A 16,468-nucleotide genomic window follows, 5' to 3' on the forward strand; every position below is an offset into this window, starting at 1 on the left:
AATGATAAATAGTCAATTTACACGAAACATATTTGACTGCGGTTTTGCATTGCCCCTACCTCTGAGTTTATCGTACTGACAGACGAATGGGTTTCGGACATCACAGTTCCGGTCATTCCAAAAGTAGGTCTCCGTGAAACCGGTCCCCTTGTCCGGGAGGGCAAACAAGCGCCGCATTTCAACACAATCCTCGTCCGCCCATCCGTCATCGCTAGGTTGGCTCCCACCAACCGTCAGGTTACCGCGGATCCAGCCAGGAAACCAGTCTATAAATATATGAACACACTACATGTACCCACTGATGACTGACTAAGCTTGCTTACCAAATCGGTATATCATAGCTATGCAATAGGCAGCGGTATACCTTTTAGCATAAAGATATGCATGTAAGTAATTATAGCGTTATAAACTAGCTGAGGCCTAGCTGTTTTGATGAAATAACTTACGTTTCAATGAACGAATATATGACGACGGCGACTGTTTCTCAATCACTTTGTCCAGATACTATTGTCCTAAGGTGTACTTACTGTGGAAGTTGATGGCGGACCTGTCTGTCCACATGAAGTCTCCTTCGTAAAGGCGGTCATGGGCTCCGATCCAAACCGCCGACACGTTTCTGCAACAAGACAGTGAGGTGCATTCCTTTAGGCAACATGGGGGATGATGAATACTACTTGGGATATAATAAGCATGTACATCTTGAAAACAATTCTACCTGTGGTTTTGTGAAATGTTAAGAGCGATAAAATGTTGTTAGTAAGATGACAAACTCGACGAACATGGGGAGGCGGGATGAAAACTATACGTATATGGACCATTGGAAGGCGAGATGACAAGCTACACGTATATGGATCATGGGAAGGCGAGATGACAAGCTACACGTATAATTATGAACCATGGGAAGGCGAGATGACAAGCTACACGTATATGGACCACAGGAAGGGGTTGACAAGCTACACGTATATGGACCATGTGAAGGCGGGATGACAAGCTACACGTATATGGACTATGTGAAGGCGGGATGACAAGCTACACGTATATGGACCATGTGAAGGCGGGATGACAAGCTACACGTATATGGACCATGTGAAGGCGGGATGACAAGCTACATGTATATGAACCATGGGAAGGCGAGAAAGCAAGCTACACGTATATGGACCATGTGAAGGCGAGATGACAAGCTACACGTATATGGACCATAGGAAGGCGAGATGACAAGCTACACGTATAATTATGAACCATGGGAAGGCGAGATGACAAGCTACACGTATATGGACCATGGGAAGGCGAGATGACAAGCTACACGTATATGGACCATGTGAAGGCGGGATGACAAGCTACATGTATATGAACCATGGGAAGGCGAGATAGCAAGCTACACGTATATGGACCATGGGAAGGCGAGATGACAAGCTACACGTATATGGACCATGGGAAGGCGAGATGACAAGCTACACGTATATGGACCATGTGAAGGCGGGATGACAAGCTACATGTATATGAACCATGGGAAGGCGAGATAGCAAGCTACACGTATATGGACCATGGGAAGGCGGGATGACAAGCTACACGTATATGGACCATGGGAAGGCGAGATGACAAGCTACACGTATATGGACCATGTGAAGGCGGGATGACAAGCTACATGTATATGAACCATGGGAAGGCGAGATGACAAGCTACACGTATAATTATGAACCATGGGAAGGCGAGATGACAAGCTACACGTATATGGACCATGGGAAGGCGAGATGACAAGCTACACGTATATGGACCATGTGAAGGCGGGATGACAAGCTACATGTATATGAACCATGGGAAGGCGAGATAGCAAGCTACACGTATATGGACCATGGGAAGGCGAGATGACAAGCTACACGTATATGGACCATGGGAAGGCGAGATGACAAGCTACACGTATATGGACCATGTGAAGGCGGGATGACAAGCTACATGTATATGAACCATGGGAAGGCGAGATAGCAAGCTACACGTATATGGACCATGGGAAGGCGGGATGACAAGCTACACGTATATGGACCATGGGAAGGCGAGATGACAAGCTACACGTATATGGACCATGTGAAGGCGGGATGACAAGCTACACGTATATGAACCATGGGAAGGCGAGATGACAAGCTACACGTATATGGACCATGGGAAGGCGGGATGACAAGCTACACGTATATGAACCATGGGAAGGCGGGATGACAAGCTACACGTATATGGACCATGGGAAGGCGAGATGACAAGCTACACGTATATGAACCATGGGAAGGCGAGATGACAAGCTACACGTATATGGAGCATGGGAAGGCGAGATGACAAGCTACACGTATATGGACCATGGGAAGGCGAGATGACAAGCTACACGTATATGAACCATGGGAAGGCGAGATGACAAGCTACACGTATATGGACCATGGGAAGGCGAGATGACAAGCTACACGTATATGGACCATGGGAAGGCGAGATGACAAGCTACACGTATATGGACCATGGGAAGGCGAGATGACAAGCTACACGTATATGAACCATGGAAGGCGGGATGACAAGCTACACGTATATGGACCATGGGAAGGCGAGATGACAAGCTACACGTATATGAACCATGGGAAGGCGAGATGACAAGCTACACGTATATGGACCATGGGAAGGGGAGATGACAAGCTACACGTATATGGACCATGGGAAGGCGAGATGACAAGCTACACGTATATGGACCATGTGAAGGCGGGATGACAAGCTACATGTATATGAACCATGGGAAGGCGAGATAGCAAGCTACACGTATATGGACCATGGGAAGGCGGGATGACAAGCTACACGTATATGGACCATGGGAAGGCGAGATGACAAGCTACACGTATATGGACCATGTGAAGGCGGGATGACAAGCTACATGTATATGAACCATGGGAAGGCGAGATAGCAAGCTACACGTATATGGACCATGGGAAGGCGGGATGACAAGCTACACGTATATGGACCATGGGAAGGCGAGATGACAAGCTACACGTATATGGACCATGTGAAGGCGGGATGACAAGCTACATGTATATGAACCATGGGAAGGCGAGATGGCAAGCTACACGTATATGGACCATGGGAAGGCGAGATGACAAGCTACACGTATATGGACCATGGGAAGGCGAGATGACAAGCTACACGTATATGGACCATGTGAAGGCGGGATGACAAGCTACATGTATATGAACCATGGGAAGGCGAGATAGCAAGCTACACGTATATGGACCATGGGAAGGCGGGATGACAAGCTACTCGAATATGGAGCATTGGGGAAGCTAGATGACAAGCTATACGAAACTGGACCATGGGAAGGCGAGATGACAAGCTACACGTATATGGAACATGGGAAGGCGGGATGACAAGCTGCACGAATCTAGACCATTGGAAGGTGGGATGACAAGCTACACGTATATGGAGCATTGGAAGGCGGAATGACAAGCTACAAGAACCTGAACCATGGGAAGGCGAGATGACAAGCTACACGAATATGGACCATGGAAAGGCGAGATGACAATCTACACGTATATGGAGCATGGGAAGGCGGGATGACAAGCTACACGAATATGGAGCATGGAAAAGCTAGATGACAAGCTACACGAATCTGGAGCATGGGGAAGCTAGATGACAAGCTACACGAATCTGGACCAGGGGAAGGCGGTATGACAAGCTACACGAATCTGGACCATGGGAAGGCGGTATAACAAGCTACACGAATCAGGACCATTGGAAGGCGGGATGACAAACTACACGAATCTGGAGCATGGGAAGCAAGATGACAAGCTACACTAATCTGGACCAGGGGAAGGCGGGATGACAAGCTACATGAATCTGGAGCATGGGGAAGCTAGATGACAAGCTACACGAATCTGGAGGATGGGAAGGCGGGATGACAAGCTTCACGTATATGGACCATTGGAAGGCGGGATGACAAGCTACACGAATATGGACCATGTGAAGGCGGGATGACAAGCTACACGAATATGGACCATGGGAAGGCGGAATGACAAGCTAAACGAATATGGACAATGGTAAGGCGGGATGACAAGCTACACGAATATGAACCATGGGAAGGCGAGATGACAAGCTACTAGGGATGGAAACCGGATACTAAATTGGTATCCGAATATTCGTATCAAGTATTCGAATACTATCCGGATACTCGTATTAAATTGTTTTCATAATAAGTAAATTTCCCATTATATGTCACCCACCTTCTCTTTTTTGACTTAATTGTCCACTTAATTCATAATTCGTCATATGACAATTTCACTTTTTCATTAATTCTTTCTCAGTCTTAATAATTTATAATGTTATCATCAAAGCTAAACAACTCACTTTACGTCATAAAATTCATGATGAATACCACATGAACACCTCGCGAATTTGATAGTCACTTCGGCCGAGGTGGTTGCTTGGTTACTGCCACGTGCTATCGAGTTTGTTATTTATCAGCAGGTTTCATGTTAAATGACGCTTTGATTATTTGATAGTCGATTGTAATTTTGTTTCATTACATTGTTTGATTTAATGCAATACTTACAATTTCTGCGGTGTTTTGTAATGAAGGATATAATTGCGGAAAAGATAAGAAGACAAAAAGACGATCTGATTTTTCTTTATTTACATGCGTGTCCTTTTTTATTTATCAATAGACTAAGCATGTTTACATATCATATGAAAAATAAAATACACTACACAAAATAAAACGTGAATAAATACTAAATAGGAAATAAATCATTTATATATTTGATAATTTAATTAAACACTGTACACACACTACTTTCAAGTCCGAAATGTTCGAATACTTAATAATTTCTTCATGCATTTTCATCAAAAATACGATTGGTCATTAAAAGCTTTGATTGCACGACCCTTATCTTGTGATTGGACGATCAATTCCTACGGATTAATGATCAATCCGTTTAATATCAACTTGTGCCAATTAGTGTCAATTAAGCACATCTGAGATCATAAAACAACACTTGTCATTGTAAACAAGGTGATAGAACTTCACAGGGTGCTGCACAAGGACACAATATCACGCCTTGTGCAAACATTCAATTAGCAGACGATGTGTTACACATACCCACTTCGCGACAGACACTGTTGACTCGGATATTCGCTTCCATCCCTACAAGCTACACGTATAATTATGAACCATGGGAAGGCGAGATGACAAGCTACACGTATATGGACCATGGGAAGGCGAGATGACAAGCTACACGTATATGGAGCATGGGAAGGCGAGATGACAAGCTACACGTATATGGACCATGGGAAGGCGAGATGACAAGCTACACGTATATGAACCATGGGAAGGCGAGATGACAAGCTACACGTATATGAACCATGGGAAGGCGAGATGACAAGCTACACGTATATGGAGTATGGGAAGGCGAGATGACAAGCTACACGTATATGGACCATGGGAAGGCGAGATGACAAGCTACACGTATATGAACCATGGGAAGGCGAGATGACAAGCTACACGTATATGGAACATGGGAAGGCGAGATGACAAGCTACACGTATATGGACCATGGGAAGGCGAGATGACAAGCTACACGTATATGAACCATGGGAAGGCGAGATGACAAGTTACAAGTATATGGACCATGGGGAGGCGAGATGACAAGCTACACGTATATGGACCATGGGAAGGCGGGATGGAAAGCTACACGTATATGGACCATGGGAAGGCAGACGGACAAGTAACACGTATATAGACCATGGGAAGGCGAGATGACAAGTTTCACGTATATGGACCATGGGCTTCACGTATATGGACCATTGGAAGGCGGGATGACAAACTGCATGTATATGGACCATGGGAAGGCGGACTGACAAGCTACACGTGTATGGACCATTGGAAGGCGGGGTGACAAACTGCATGTATATGGACCATTGAAAGGCGGGATGACAAACTGCATGTATATGGACCATGGGAAGGCAAGATGACAAGCTTCACGTGTATGGACCATTGAAAGGCGGGATGACAAACTGCATGTATATGTACCATGGGAAGGCGGGATGACAAGCTTCACGTGTATGGACCATTGAAAGGCGGGATGACAAACTGCATGTATATGGACCATGGGAAGGCGGGATGACAAGCTTCACGTGTATGGACCATTGGAAGGCGGGATGACAAACTGCATGTATATGGACCATGGGAAGGCGAGATGACAAGCTTCACGGGTATGGACCATTGAAAGGCGGGATGACAAACTGCATGTATATGGACCATGGAAAGGCGGGATGACAAGCTTCACGTGCATGGACCATTGGAAGGCGGGATGACAAACTGCATGTATATGGACCATGTGAAGGCGGGATGACAAGCTTCACGTGTATGGACCATGGGAAGGCGGGATGACAAGCTTCACGTGTATGGACCATTGGAAGGCGGGATGACAAACTGCATGTATATGGACCATGGGAAGGCGAGATGACAAGCTTCACGGGTATGGACCATTGAAAAGCGGGATGACAAACTGCATGTATATGGACCATGTGAAGGCGGGATGACAAGCTTCACGTGTATGGACCATGGGAAGGCGGGATGACAAGCTTCACGTGTATGAACCATAAGAAGGCGGGATGACAAGCTTCACGTGAATGGACCATTGGAAGGCGGGATGACAAGCTTCACGTGTATGGACCATTGGAAGGCGGGATGACAAACTGCATGTATATGGACCATGTGAAGGCGGGATGACAAGCTTCACGTGTATGGACCATGGGAAGGCGGGATGACAAGCTTCACGTGTATGAACCATAAGAAGGCGGGATGACAAGCTTCACGTGAATGGACCATTGGAAGGCGGGATGACAAACTGCATGTATATGGACCATGTGAAGGCGGGATGACAAGCTTCACGTGTATGGACCATTGGAAGGCCGGATGAGAAACTGCATGTATATGAATGTGTGCAACGCTTACTATAATTATTTCTTTATTGTGTAGAAAGGAGTTCTGCAGCCATTTGTATTCAACTGGTTATTTTTTCGTTTCGTTCAAGTTCGCCAAAATGTTTATCGATTGGTCAAAACTTATCCAATAGTTTATATTTACCAATCAAATCATTTAAGTGTGCAAATTAGCCTGTAGATAACCAATGAATTTCTGATCTAGATGTTTACAATTGGCTGCTGAAGTCCATATGGATAATTCATGGGTGGGGTTCCTAGGGGAACATATACGTGTTCATATAAGAACGCAAGTGTGAGAAGCGGGCGCCACTAGAATATCACAAGCTTCACCTGTATATATTATTTCTTTTGAGTAACACTTACTTTGTATAATTATATAGTAAATACAAGAGCTTATACTGAACGTGAATAATTAAATTGAAATCAATGATTTAATGGTGTTTTTCATTTTTAATATTGTAGATACAAATGGTCGTGCTATTAATTTATAGACCAATAACTTTATTTCCATCTCAGTAAGCACAAGATTAATAGGTAATTATTTTCCAGACACTCTGTATGTGAGTACGTGTGTCAGAGTTCCGATCGAAGACAATTCCTTACGAGTTCCGATGTTATCTGGTTTACCAAGAAAGTAACAAAAGCTATGACACTTTTGGTGAGGAAAATCGTTCGTAATTTGATAAGCGTCTATCTTTGTTTTAAGACAAGCGTTTCCATACCGATTCATAGGAATAGTTTTTTTTCCTTTCCAGAAGATTCTTTATACCAGAGTGAAAAATCCTAAAATGTAGCTATACGGACATTTATGAATATAAATTGTATTTATTAGAGTGTTTATGCATGATATATCTAACAGTGAAGTCATTATATCAACCCACTGGTACCCTCATCAACATACCCGTATGTGAAGAACATGATCCTATACGTCACAGGTGGGAAGTATGTGATCTCATGTTTCACACTACACATGCACATGCGACACATTCCATATGAAGTTTGTTGTCGATGCGCATTTTTTATTTGACATGAATCCGCTTCCTGCCATTTCAAAATTTCATCAAAAAATGTCGATGTAAACATCTGAATCGCATGTTTCACGTATTTCTAGATTATGATCTGGGAAATGTACTTATCGTAACCATTGTTTGGGGTTGACGCAAAGATTTTCTTAAAAATCTTGATAAAAAAGGGACGAATGTCACGTAACAGAGTTACGTATAAAATGTGACGTAATACTTTTATCAAAGTTATATTTACGATATAATTAAGATTTAATTAAATGTATATGTGTCTACATACTGTATGTTTAGCAATGTAGGGCATATTTGATTGTCATTTGAATATGGAGATGGTTGACAGCCGACCTGGTACAAATGTACAAAATGGTCATGTTAATTACAAAAACGTGTATTCCTGTGGTTGTAAAGCTGTCATATGTAGACAGAGAGATGATTTGGGATGTGAAAACAGAGTTGGGTTAGGCAAGGCAAGGAACGCGGCCTTGGGTCCTTAATGGACGGCAGTTAGGATGTGGGATTACCTTAAATGTCATGCTGTATTGTATACTGATTATTATACTTAGAAAGAACGTGGAACAATAAAGAAATGACATTCGAACGGTTGTTGTTTAATAACTTAAAGACTTCCAACAAGTTAAGTGAACAGTAGCATTACGCGACAATTCGTCACCATAGAAACTAATCCATCGAAAAGGGCTAACGTATATTTTCTTGCGAGCAGATGAAGTGTCACGTTCTGGCCGCGCCGTTGTGCCCCGTTTCTGACCCGGACGTTTTGCAATCTTCGGCCGGGAGCCATTTGTGCCAAGTTGCCGCCAGATGATAATCAGGAAGTCGATCGTTGTAGGTCCGCAGTGACACATTTGAAGGCTGACACAGAGTATCAAAGACGAGGTATGCCTAGCCGTCGACACGCTGTGGCTTGCTGTTTACACGCTCAGTTTTAACACGGCACGCACCGGCTGATGGCCAAACCAGTATACATTCTTTCAATACATAAATGGAAACAGATTACTGCCAAAGGAGTGCCCTATCCTATGCACCCCAGTAAGAACAGAAATAATAGGGTGGTAGTTGTAGAGGCCGTGACATGGGGCCGTTGAGCCGTGAGAAGTCTGGGCACTTCCTACGAGCTAAGCTTCAGTCAGAGAAAGGTCTGAACTACTCTTTGTTTTTATGACCACGTGCTTCCTGTCAAGAATACGCCGGCTTATTATTTCGTATTTCATCCCGCTATTTGGTGTACTTTCGTATTGCCTCATTGTTTGTTTTTCTCGCCACTAGGCGTATTTTTGGTATTCAGCCACTATAGTTTCACAATTATGGCGTGTTTGATTCAGATTAATTGAGTTCTATCACCGTGCTTTGCAAAATTTGATTTGAAGATGGTACATACAACAGAAAAAACTAGCTTTGCGTTCGTTGATTTTGATGCAACAGTAAGGAAGGCGCAATGTATTGATGAATGACAACTATGAAAGTGGCGATTTCGTGCCCGCTACGTTCGTGATATCTAAAAAATGTACGTAACATGAACGTGGAACAACGTCATTCAACAACGTACAACGTAGCATTACACAGCTCAAAACGTCGTACAACGTATTCAATCGAATTAGAGCGCGAGGGTGCAACGAGGCCACAGCGTAGCATACCGGAACACAGCGTGTCAACAATCACAACAGAAAACGGCGGAACCTGTTATGTTCACGTTCTGTCGAGTTTTTCGCGACGTTGTAGCCACGTTGTTCTACATTATACCAGGTTCTTGTCACGTTGTAATAAGTTGCGGAGAAACGTGCGCGGTTTTTAACATTTGCCATTTTTTGTCACGTTGTTATCACGTTTCCCCCCGTTTTTACACGCTGTTGCCGTTCTGCCATGTTTCTCAACGTACCTAAACATGGCGGCCAAAACGTGACACTAAAACTGGGATATTTGGGAGTTGTAGTTAAAGTGTGGGTACGATCCCAGCTAGTGCCAAAATAAACTGTAGTTTATGTTCACTATGGTATGGTACATGTCCGTGTGTTACCATTCCATGCATGTGCTATAACTGTGCTACTAAATGAGATATTTTAAAATATAATATTAAACATGTCAAGGTCATACACTGGTGCTTAACGACATTTGATTACATTTCTAGTCCGCGTTATGCACTGAAAATGATAAATGTGAGCTGAACGTCGATTGCTGATGGATGAGCCCATATTTTGCGCATTCGCGAGGGAAAAATGGAGCCACTGTCTGGAGGCAATCGTTTCTCTGCTCGTGCAAATGACAAACGTATGTCACGAGTACAGCGTCTCCGGTCCGCTCACCGGGGACATTCGTGACGAGTAAATATGATTACTGTCACATTTCTCCTATTACCATCAAATCTATCCATTCCACCCACATTATCCCTGCTCATTGGACGTCCTTTGAGAGTTTCTCCTGTTACAACGTGTATATACATATGACAGTTAACGTTTGGGAAACTTCGGACGTCCGTTAATTTTTTTTTATTAAGATAGATTTTAATTGTTGTACATTTGTTTCAAACGGCTTCCACGGCTGCAATCGTTATAAACGTAACGGGTAAACATTGTTCAAGCAAAAAAGAGATTGACTATACAACACTATGGCACCAAAACAAGTGTTTTTTGGTAACGAATCTCAGGACGATTATTTAATAAAATGTTTTACTCTTTGATATCATAATTGTAAAAAAAAATACCAAAATGTAAAAACAAAATCGAGTGGGAGACCGGGTTCGAACCAGTGTCGCCAAAATTGCAGTCAAGTGTTGTGTCCACCGTGCTACGAAGGCTTACCCTAAACGGTTGGAATATTTAAGCTATATACCTAACTTGGTAATATCACGTGATAACATCGACTAGCCAATCACGCATAAGAAATCTTTTTTTAATGGAAAAATACGAAAAAAACTGCGAAAAATAAATTAATTGTAAACTATGTGGTACTTCACTTAGTAAGTTTCAATGCATTGTACACATCGATACCAAGTTTATGTCAGTGTTCAACAATTTTCTTTTCTTTTCGCTATTTCATCATATATAGCCTCTTTAAATCTGCAGTTCGTGTTATACCTACAAGGCCGCACCATCTTTAGATGCTTCATTTCATATCAACCAGGTACACTTTTCGAAAATGCTTACATAATTCAATGACAAATCTCCATTTTTAACAACAGACTGAAGCCACCTACCGTTCGAGTATTTCCCTCTCCAGTGCGAGGTGTGTGTCCACGCTATCCACGTGCGCTAGGGTGGCACCGCGCATCCTACACGTGTTGTGGCCCGTCAACCAATCAGCACCCTCCCTCATCAGCTCAAAGCACGCACTTTCCGTCTCCAGTAGGGGATCCATACAAGAATTGTGTGGTGCGGACGTTGCTTCCACGGTGGAGGCCCAGTTCAGGGTAAACCCGGGCCTTGTAGAGCTGTTATTTGACGTAAACTTCACGTTGATGGTGGAAGAGTTGAATACAAAATACAGCAGCTGCTGACGTCCGCCCCAGTCACCGCATATCCGCCAGTGCCGTTGGTCGTCGTAAATATCAAGGAAGTCTAAAGTACACATATCGTTAAAAAGGTTAAGGTCAGTTACAGATTCCGTATGGAATAACTGAAAGGTGATTTCCACCTTATAGGCTCCCTGTACAGATATCACCGAATGACAGAATTCATTGTTCCCATAGTTACCTGGAAAATAAGAACTAACTATCCGACCTGACTGCAAGGTCAAGGTCAGGTTATCACATACTGACACCATATCATCCATTGCCATAGAAACCGACACTGGTACGTCTAGTATGTTGAAGAAGAAATTTAACCAAGCGCAAATAACCAACCACCCTGTGTTCTGTTTAGCATTTCCTTTTAAAATAGTTATTTTCATTATTTTCTTAAGATCTGGGGGTGGTGCGAGCGGTGACCAACGTCTGTCATCCAAAATCCATATGTCCTCGTTCTTACATCCACGTCGAGCTAAGAAGTCAAACACTTAAGATTATATATGTTTAGAGCGCTCCGTAGTCATAGAAACATACCCACCCCTTTGATGTTGTTAGACTTATAAAATCCACTAGTCCGTTGTGATCGAAATATTCTCAAAATGAAATCTGCATTACTTAAAGAAACCCAAGCGTTTTCTTTCTGCTTGTATAATACCATATATATACACATAAGTGCCAGTATATATCGACTCTCATACACTAGTATTGTGTTTTCATCTCACTAGCGACGGCTGAGCGCCAGTGGTTTTAATATTTAGCACTCTTTATATCAATGATTACTCTTCAGATTGGTTCTTTTTCGCGCCTCTGGCTACCCAGGCTGGCTGTTGTCTGCTCCTGTAACCACGGTAACTTTCCTGTGTTTTTCTGTAAATAAAAACATTAAATATGAATAATCAGCTTTGAACTAATTCATTCTTACCATAGTAGGGGATTTCAGAGGATTCAATTCAATGTTAATGTTTTGTTGTTAGCATTGTTGTTGTTGATGTTGTTGTTGCTGCTACTGCTGCTGCTACTGTTGATGTTGTATAAGCTATAAGGCATGTCACTGTAAGAATGAAACACACAAATCAATTAAGAAATCTTGCATCAATCAATGTTTACTCAGTATGGTGCATTAAGGGGACTTTAAATGAGGATGTTGCCGTTCATTGTTCATATTGTAACGTTGATAAAATGTATGGTGTAAATTTTCTTAGAAAAATATTAAATTACTAGTACTTCGAAATCCTGAAATATCAAGGGTTACCACACATGCGTTGGTCCGTGAGAGATGGGTCTTTAAGCGATTTTAGCCATTTCCATACAACAACATTTAAGATATGTACACTTATAGGCATACAAATAGCTCATAGTTGATATTTGGCTTATTCAAATCAATAATTGACGGGCTATTTTAGTTTGCACTGTATTCAGGAAATGTCAACAACATATCCTATAACCTCTTGCTGTGTGATGACGGCTAATGCCGCACACAAGTTGTTATTGATAGCAAAAAATAATGAGTTATAGTTTTGCAAATTCAGTGCCATCCTTATGATCATAAAGTACAATAGCACTGTATTTCACATCACCTCCAACTCCAGCAGTGCTACCGTTTATTTGAGGTGTGCATCTTCCCATTATGTGTGAATTTTGACAAAATTGAAGATAGGTGTTGTCAGTTAATGGACATTTCCCCCGTCACACACTCAAATGGCGTATTTTCGTAATTTTGCACCGCCACTTGGCGTATTTGCACGCGTGTTTTCGCCTTCGGGTAGTTTATGAGTAAAGAGAAAGGTTGCACGCGAAATAACACTGAATTCTAGTTCTCTACGCCCCCAAAACCATATTATATGGGGGAGAAAGTTCCACATTGTACCAAACATTAAACAGCGTTAGAAAAAAGTTAAATCATTCTGGAAAAAAAGAGATTTATTTGAACGTTTCTACTATGTTTTCGATCAAGTGACTATATTGGTTATACAAACAATGCGGTTAAAATGTAAACAAAAATGTAGATTAAAAAGATCCAGCATGTTCAGCCTGTTATTGAATTCACAAACAATTCAGCTTCAAAACGTATAAATATAGAAAGTATAGTCAATGGTCTGAGATGGTAAAACCATGCTTTGATTCACTGCCATGTGTCAATTAAAAATAAATAACGCATGTAGTAATCATTAGAAAACAACTTACATTTTCAGCCAATAAAATTGCTGATAGGCAATCATTTAGAACTAGGCTTAATCATTTAGAATTTCATCTTTCGCGGGTGTTTAAAGCTTTGCCTACTGACACGCATTAGATACACACTCCCTGTGTCAGATTTTGCGCTTACAATGTTTTATTAAATGAAGTTGTATTTTGAGTCAGTTAGGTGACCTGAAGAAAAAACTTTATGATTACGATTTTACTTCATGTCATCTAACTATATCATGACTGAGACATGTTCTTAGACACTTAGATAACCTGAAGTAAAATCTTAATGATTAAGAAGGGATCGTTCGCTACGCTCACCCCGCCAAATTTTAGTCATTACGGTTTTACTTCATGTCATCTGACTATTACATGACTGAGACATGTTCTTAGACACTTAGATAACCTGAAGTAAAATCTAAATGATTAAGAAGGGTTCATTCGCTACGCTCTGTAGGACCTTATTATTCCCAGATCCTATTCTTCACCGTTTCAAACTGTGACATATATGATTGACCAAAATGGTGGTAAGCATGAGAATCATATTCTTCACAGATTTTGTCGATGACTTTGCTGTTTGATAAATTTGATATTAAAAATGTAATAATCAAAAGAAATAAAAAATAATAAAATAAAATAATAATAATAATAATAATAATAATAATAATAATAATAATAGCATGATAAAAGTAATAATAATAATAATAATAATAATAATAATAATAATAATAATAATAATAATAATAATAATAGTAATAATAATTAAAACAATTCTTACAACAACAATAACAACAACACCACCACCAATTCTTAAAACTTAAATTTTCTCCATATTTATCTTGATCAGATTGTGTCCCCGATGGTGAATTGGTACACTATCGTAAATGCTCGACCATATCAGGCAAGCTCCGGACAGAACTATATTTAAACGAAAGCTCTTCTAGCACTGCGGTATTCACTGCTTGCCCGAAATTTAGCCGTTGAAAGCGTTGGAAATACTTTTTCCAGTACATCTGTCTATGCCAACACAACTCACGACAACAAACACAATGCCATCTACCTTTACTAGGCATACACCAACTATTACGGTGCCAACAAGAACCAATACTATTCCTACTTATACCACTAATACCCGTACAGCAACAAGATAAAAAAAAAAAAATTAAAAAAAACCAACTATCTCTACAACAACCGCCACTGCGCCTAAAACTAACAGCAACAACAACAACAGAAACGACAACAACATAATCAACGATTCTTTATGACTAGAATATATACGCATACATGTATATCAACAAAATATATCTGCAATACTGGAAATAGCAATCTGTGACAAATGTGAATCAGTTGTAAAAATTACTTTTTTTGTTAAAAAATGATGCAATTTTTGACCTGTGAGGAATGTGATTTCATGGTACATAAAATACCGGCTTCGATCACAAATTTCCCAGGAGCTGTGACATATATGTTCGAAATGTGTGACAAAGGAGATTTTATTTTTCCCAGCTATGAAGAATAGGATCCTATTTTTCCCAGGTGGGAAGAATATGATCTGGGAAAAATAAGGTCTTACAACGCTCACCCCGCCAAATTTTAATCGTTATGATTTTACTTCATGTCATCTAACTATTACTTTGGTTTACTCAACTCAACTCAACTCAATATTCTTTTATTATATCACAGTTTACATTTAAGTAAAAGCATGTGAAAACGCAATATATATATGTTAACACAGGTATAAAGATGTGGGTTAATGGCGACTTCACAACAGGTTTAGAGTTTATCATTATACAAAACAATTATAAATAGTAAGGGGAATGTGGTTAGTTTAAATAGTATTATTTTTTTATGACAAAACAAATTCATTTATTTGAAAAAGGATACAATATAATTGATATAGTTATGAGATATCAAATGAAAAACTATAAAATACATGATCAAATTCGTTTAAAGCGATTAACTAAGATTTTAACAAAAATTGCTGTTTTCCTTAAGGTATCCGGGTTCTTACAATTTAAAACTTCCCTAAAGTGTACGACATTAGGTCTTGAGTAAAAACGACTACTTATGTATTTTTTTCTGGTAGGATTAAAAAATGGACATGTAAGTAAATAGTGCAGTTCGTCACCGATATCGTTTAGATTACAAAACGTACACTTTCTATTGACATGTGGTACAGCATTCTGTCTCCATCTACCGACTTCGATAGGGAATTTATGATTACTAGTGCGGAAATGCAAGAATGTAAAACGTAGAGATTTGGGTAAAATATTAAGGTATTCCTCAAATTTAATATCAGACTTAAACAGAGAATACATTTTACCCTTAGACGAAATATTAAATTGTTCAAAACAGGTTTGCTGAAATTGGTCTACAAGGTTGGATTTCACAAGTTTACTGACATGTTTTACAGGTACTCTTGTTTGGTTATGCCAAACGTATGAATAACCCGTTGAATCAAGTATTGACTTGATGTAACTGGCCCAGACTGAATTATTACTATGTAAGATGCCTTTATATATTAAGAAACTTAATTTCGAGTCATGGGATGAAACGAGTTTACTCCAGTAACTAATCATTCTAGTTTTAACTATGGTGTTAAGGGGGTATCTACCCAGTTCCGAGTAGATCATGTAACGGGGAGTCCTTTTTCTAGTATATATAATCCGTCACAAAATAATACAGTGAAGTTGCTCCGACAGATCAAGGTTTTCAAAACCCCAGACTTCCCATCCGTACGTTAGAATCGGGACAATGGTAGAATCAAAAAGCTTTAGTTGTA

The 16,468-nt window shown here is 40.7% G+C and overlaps 1 protein-coding gene across 1 annotated transcript; it reads right to left on the minus strand.

Annotated features, from left to right (window-relative positions):
- Positions 1–12: 12 nt before the first annotated feature.
- On the minus strand, positions 13–11,567 carry LOC128244445 (macrophage mannose receptor 1-like). Its single transcript, XM_052962449.1, has 3 exons — positions 11,194–11,567; positions 528–616; positions 13–266 (listed from the first exon to the last, which is right to left on the minus strand). Exons 1-3 carry the CDS (start codon positions 11,565–11,567, stop codon positions 13–15), a joined length of 717 nt encoding a protein of 238 aa, XP_052818409.1.
- Between the last annotated feature and the right edge of the window lie 4,901 nt (positions 11,568–16,468).

This window comes from Mya arenaria, chromosome 8 (assembly GCF_026914265.1).
Source record: "Mya arenaria isolate MELC-2E11 chromosome 8, ASM2691426v1".
NCBI lineage: Eukaryota > Metazoa > Mollusca > Bivalvia > Myida > Myidae > Mya > Mya arenaria.

What these genes read in the sequence shown, in the direction of transcription:
- LOC128244445 (XM_052962449.1), bottom strand. Translation starts at nt 11,567, where the DNA reads ATGTGTACTTTAGACTTCCTTGATATTTACGACGACCAACGGCACTGG. An exon ending in GAGAGGGAAATACTCGAACG is followed by an intron (nt 617 to 11,193) that starts GTAGGTGGCTTC and finishes GTCTTGTTGCAG; the next exon opens with AAACGTGTCGGCGGTTTGGA. An exon ending in GTCCGCCATCAACTTCCACA is followed by an intron (nt 267 to 527) that starts GTAAGTACACCT and finishes ATATATTTATAG; the next exon opens with ACTGGTTTCCTGGCTGGATC.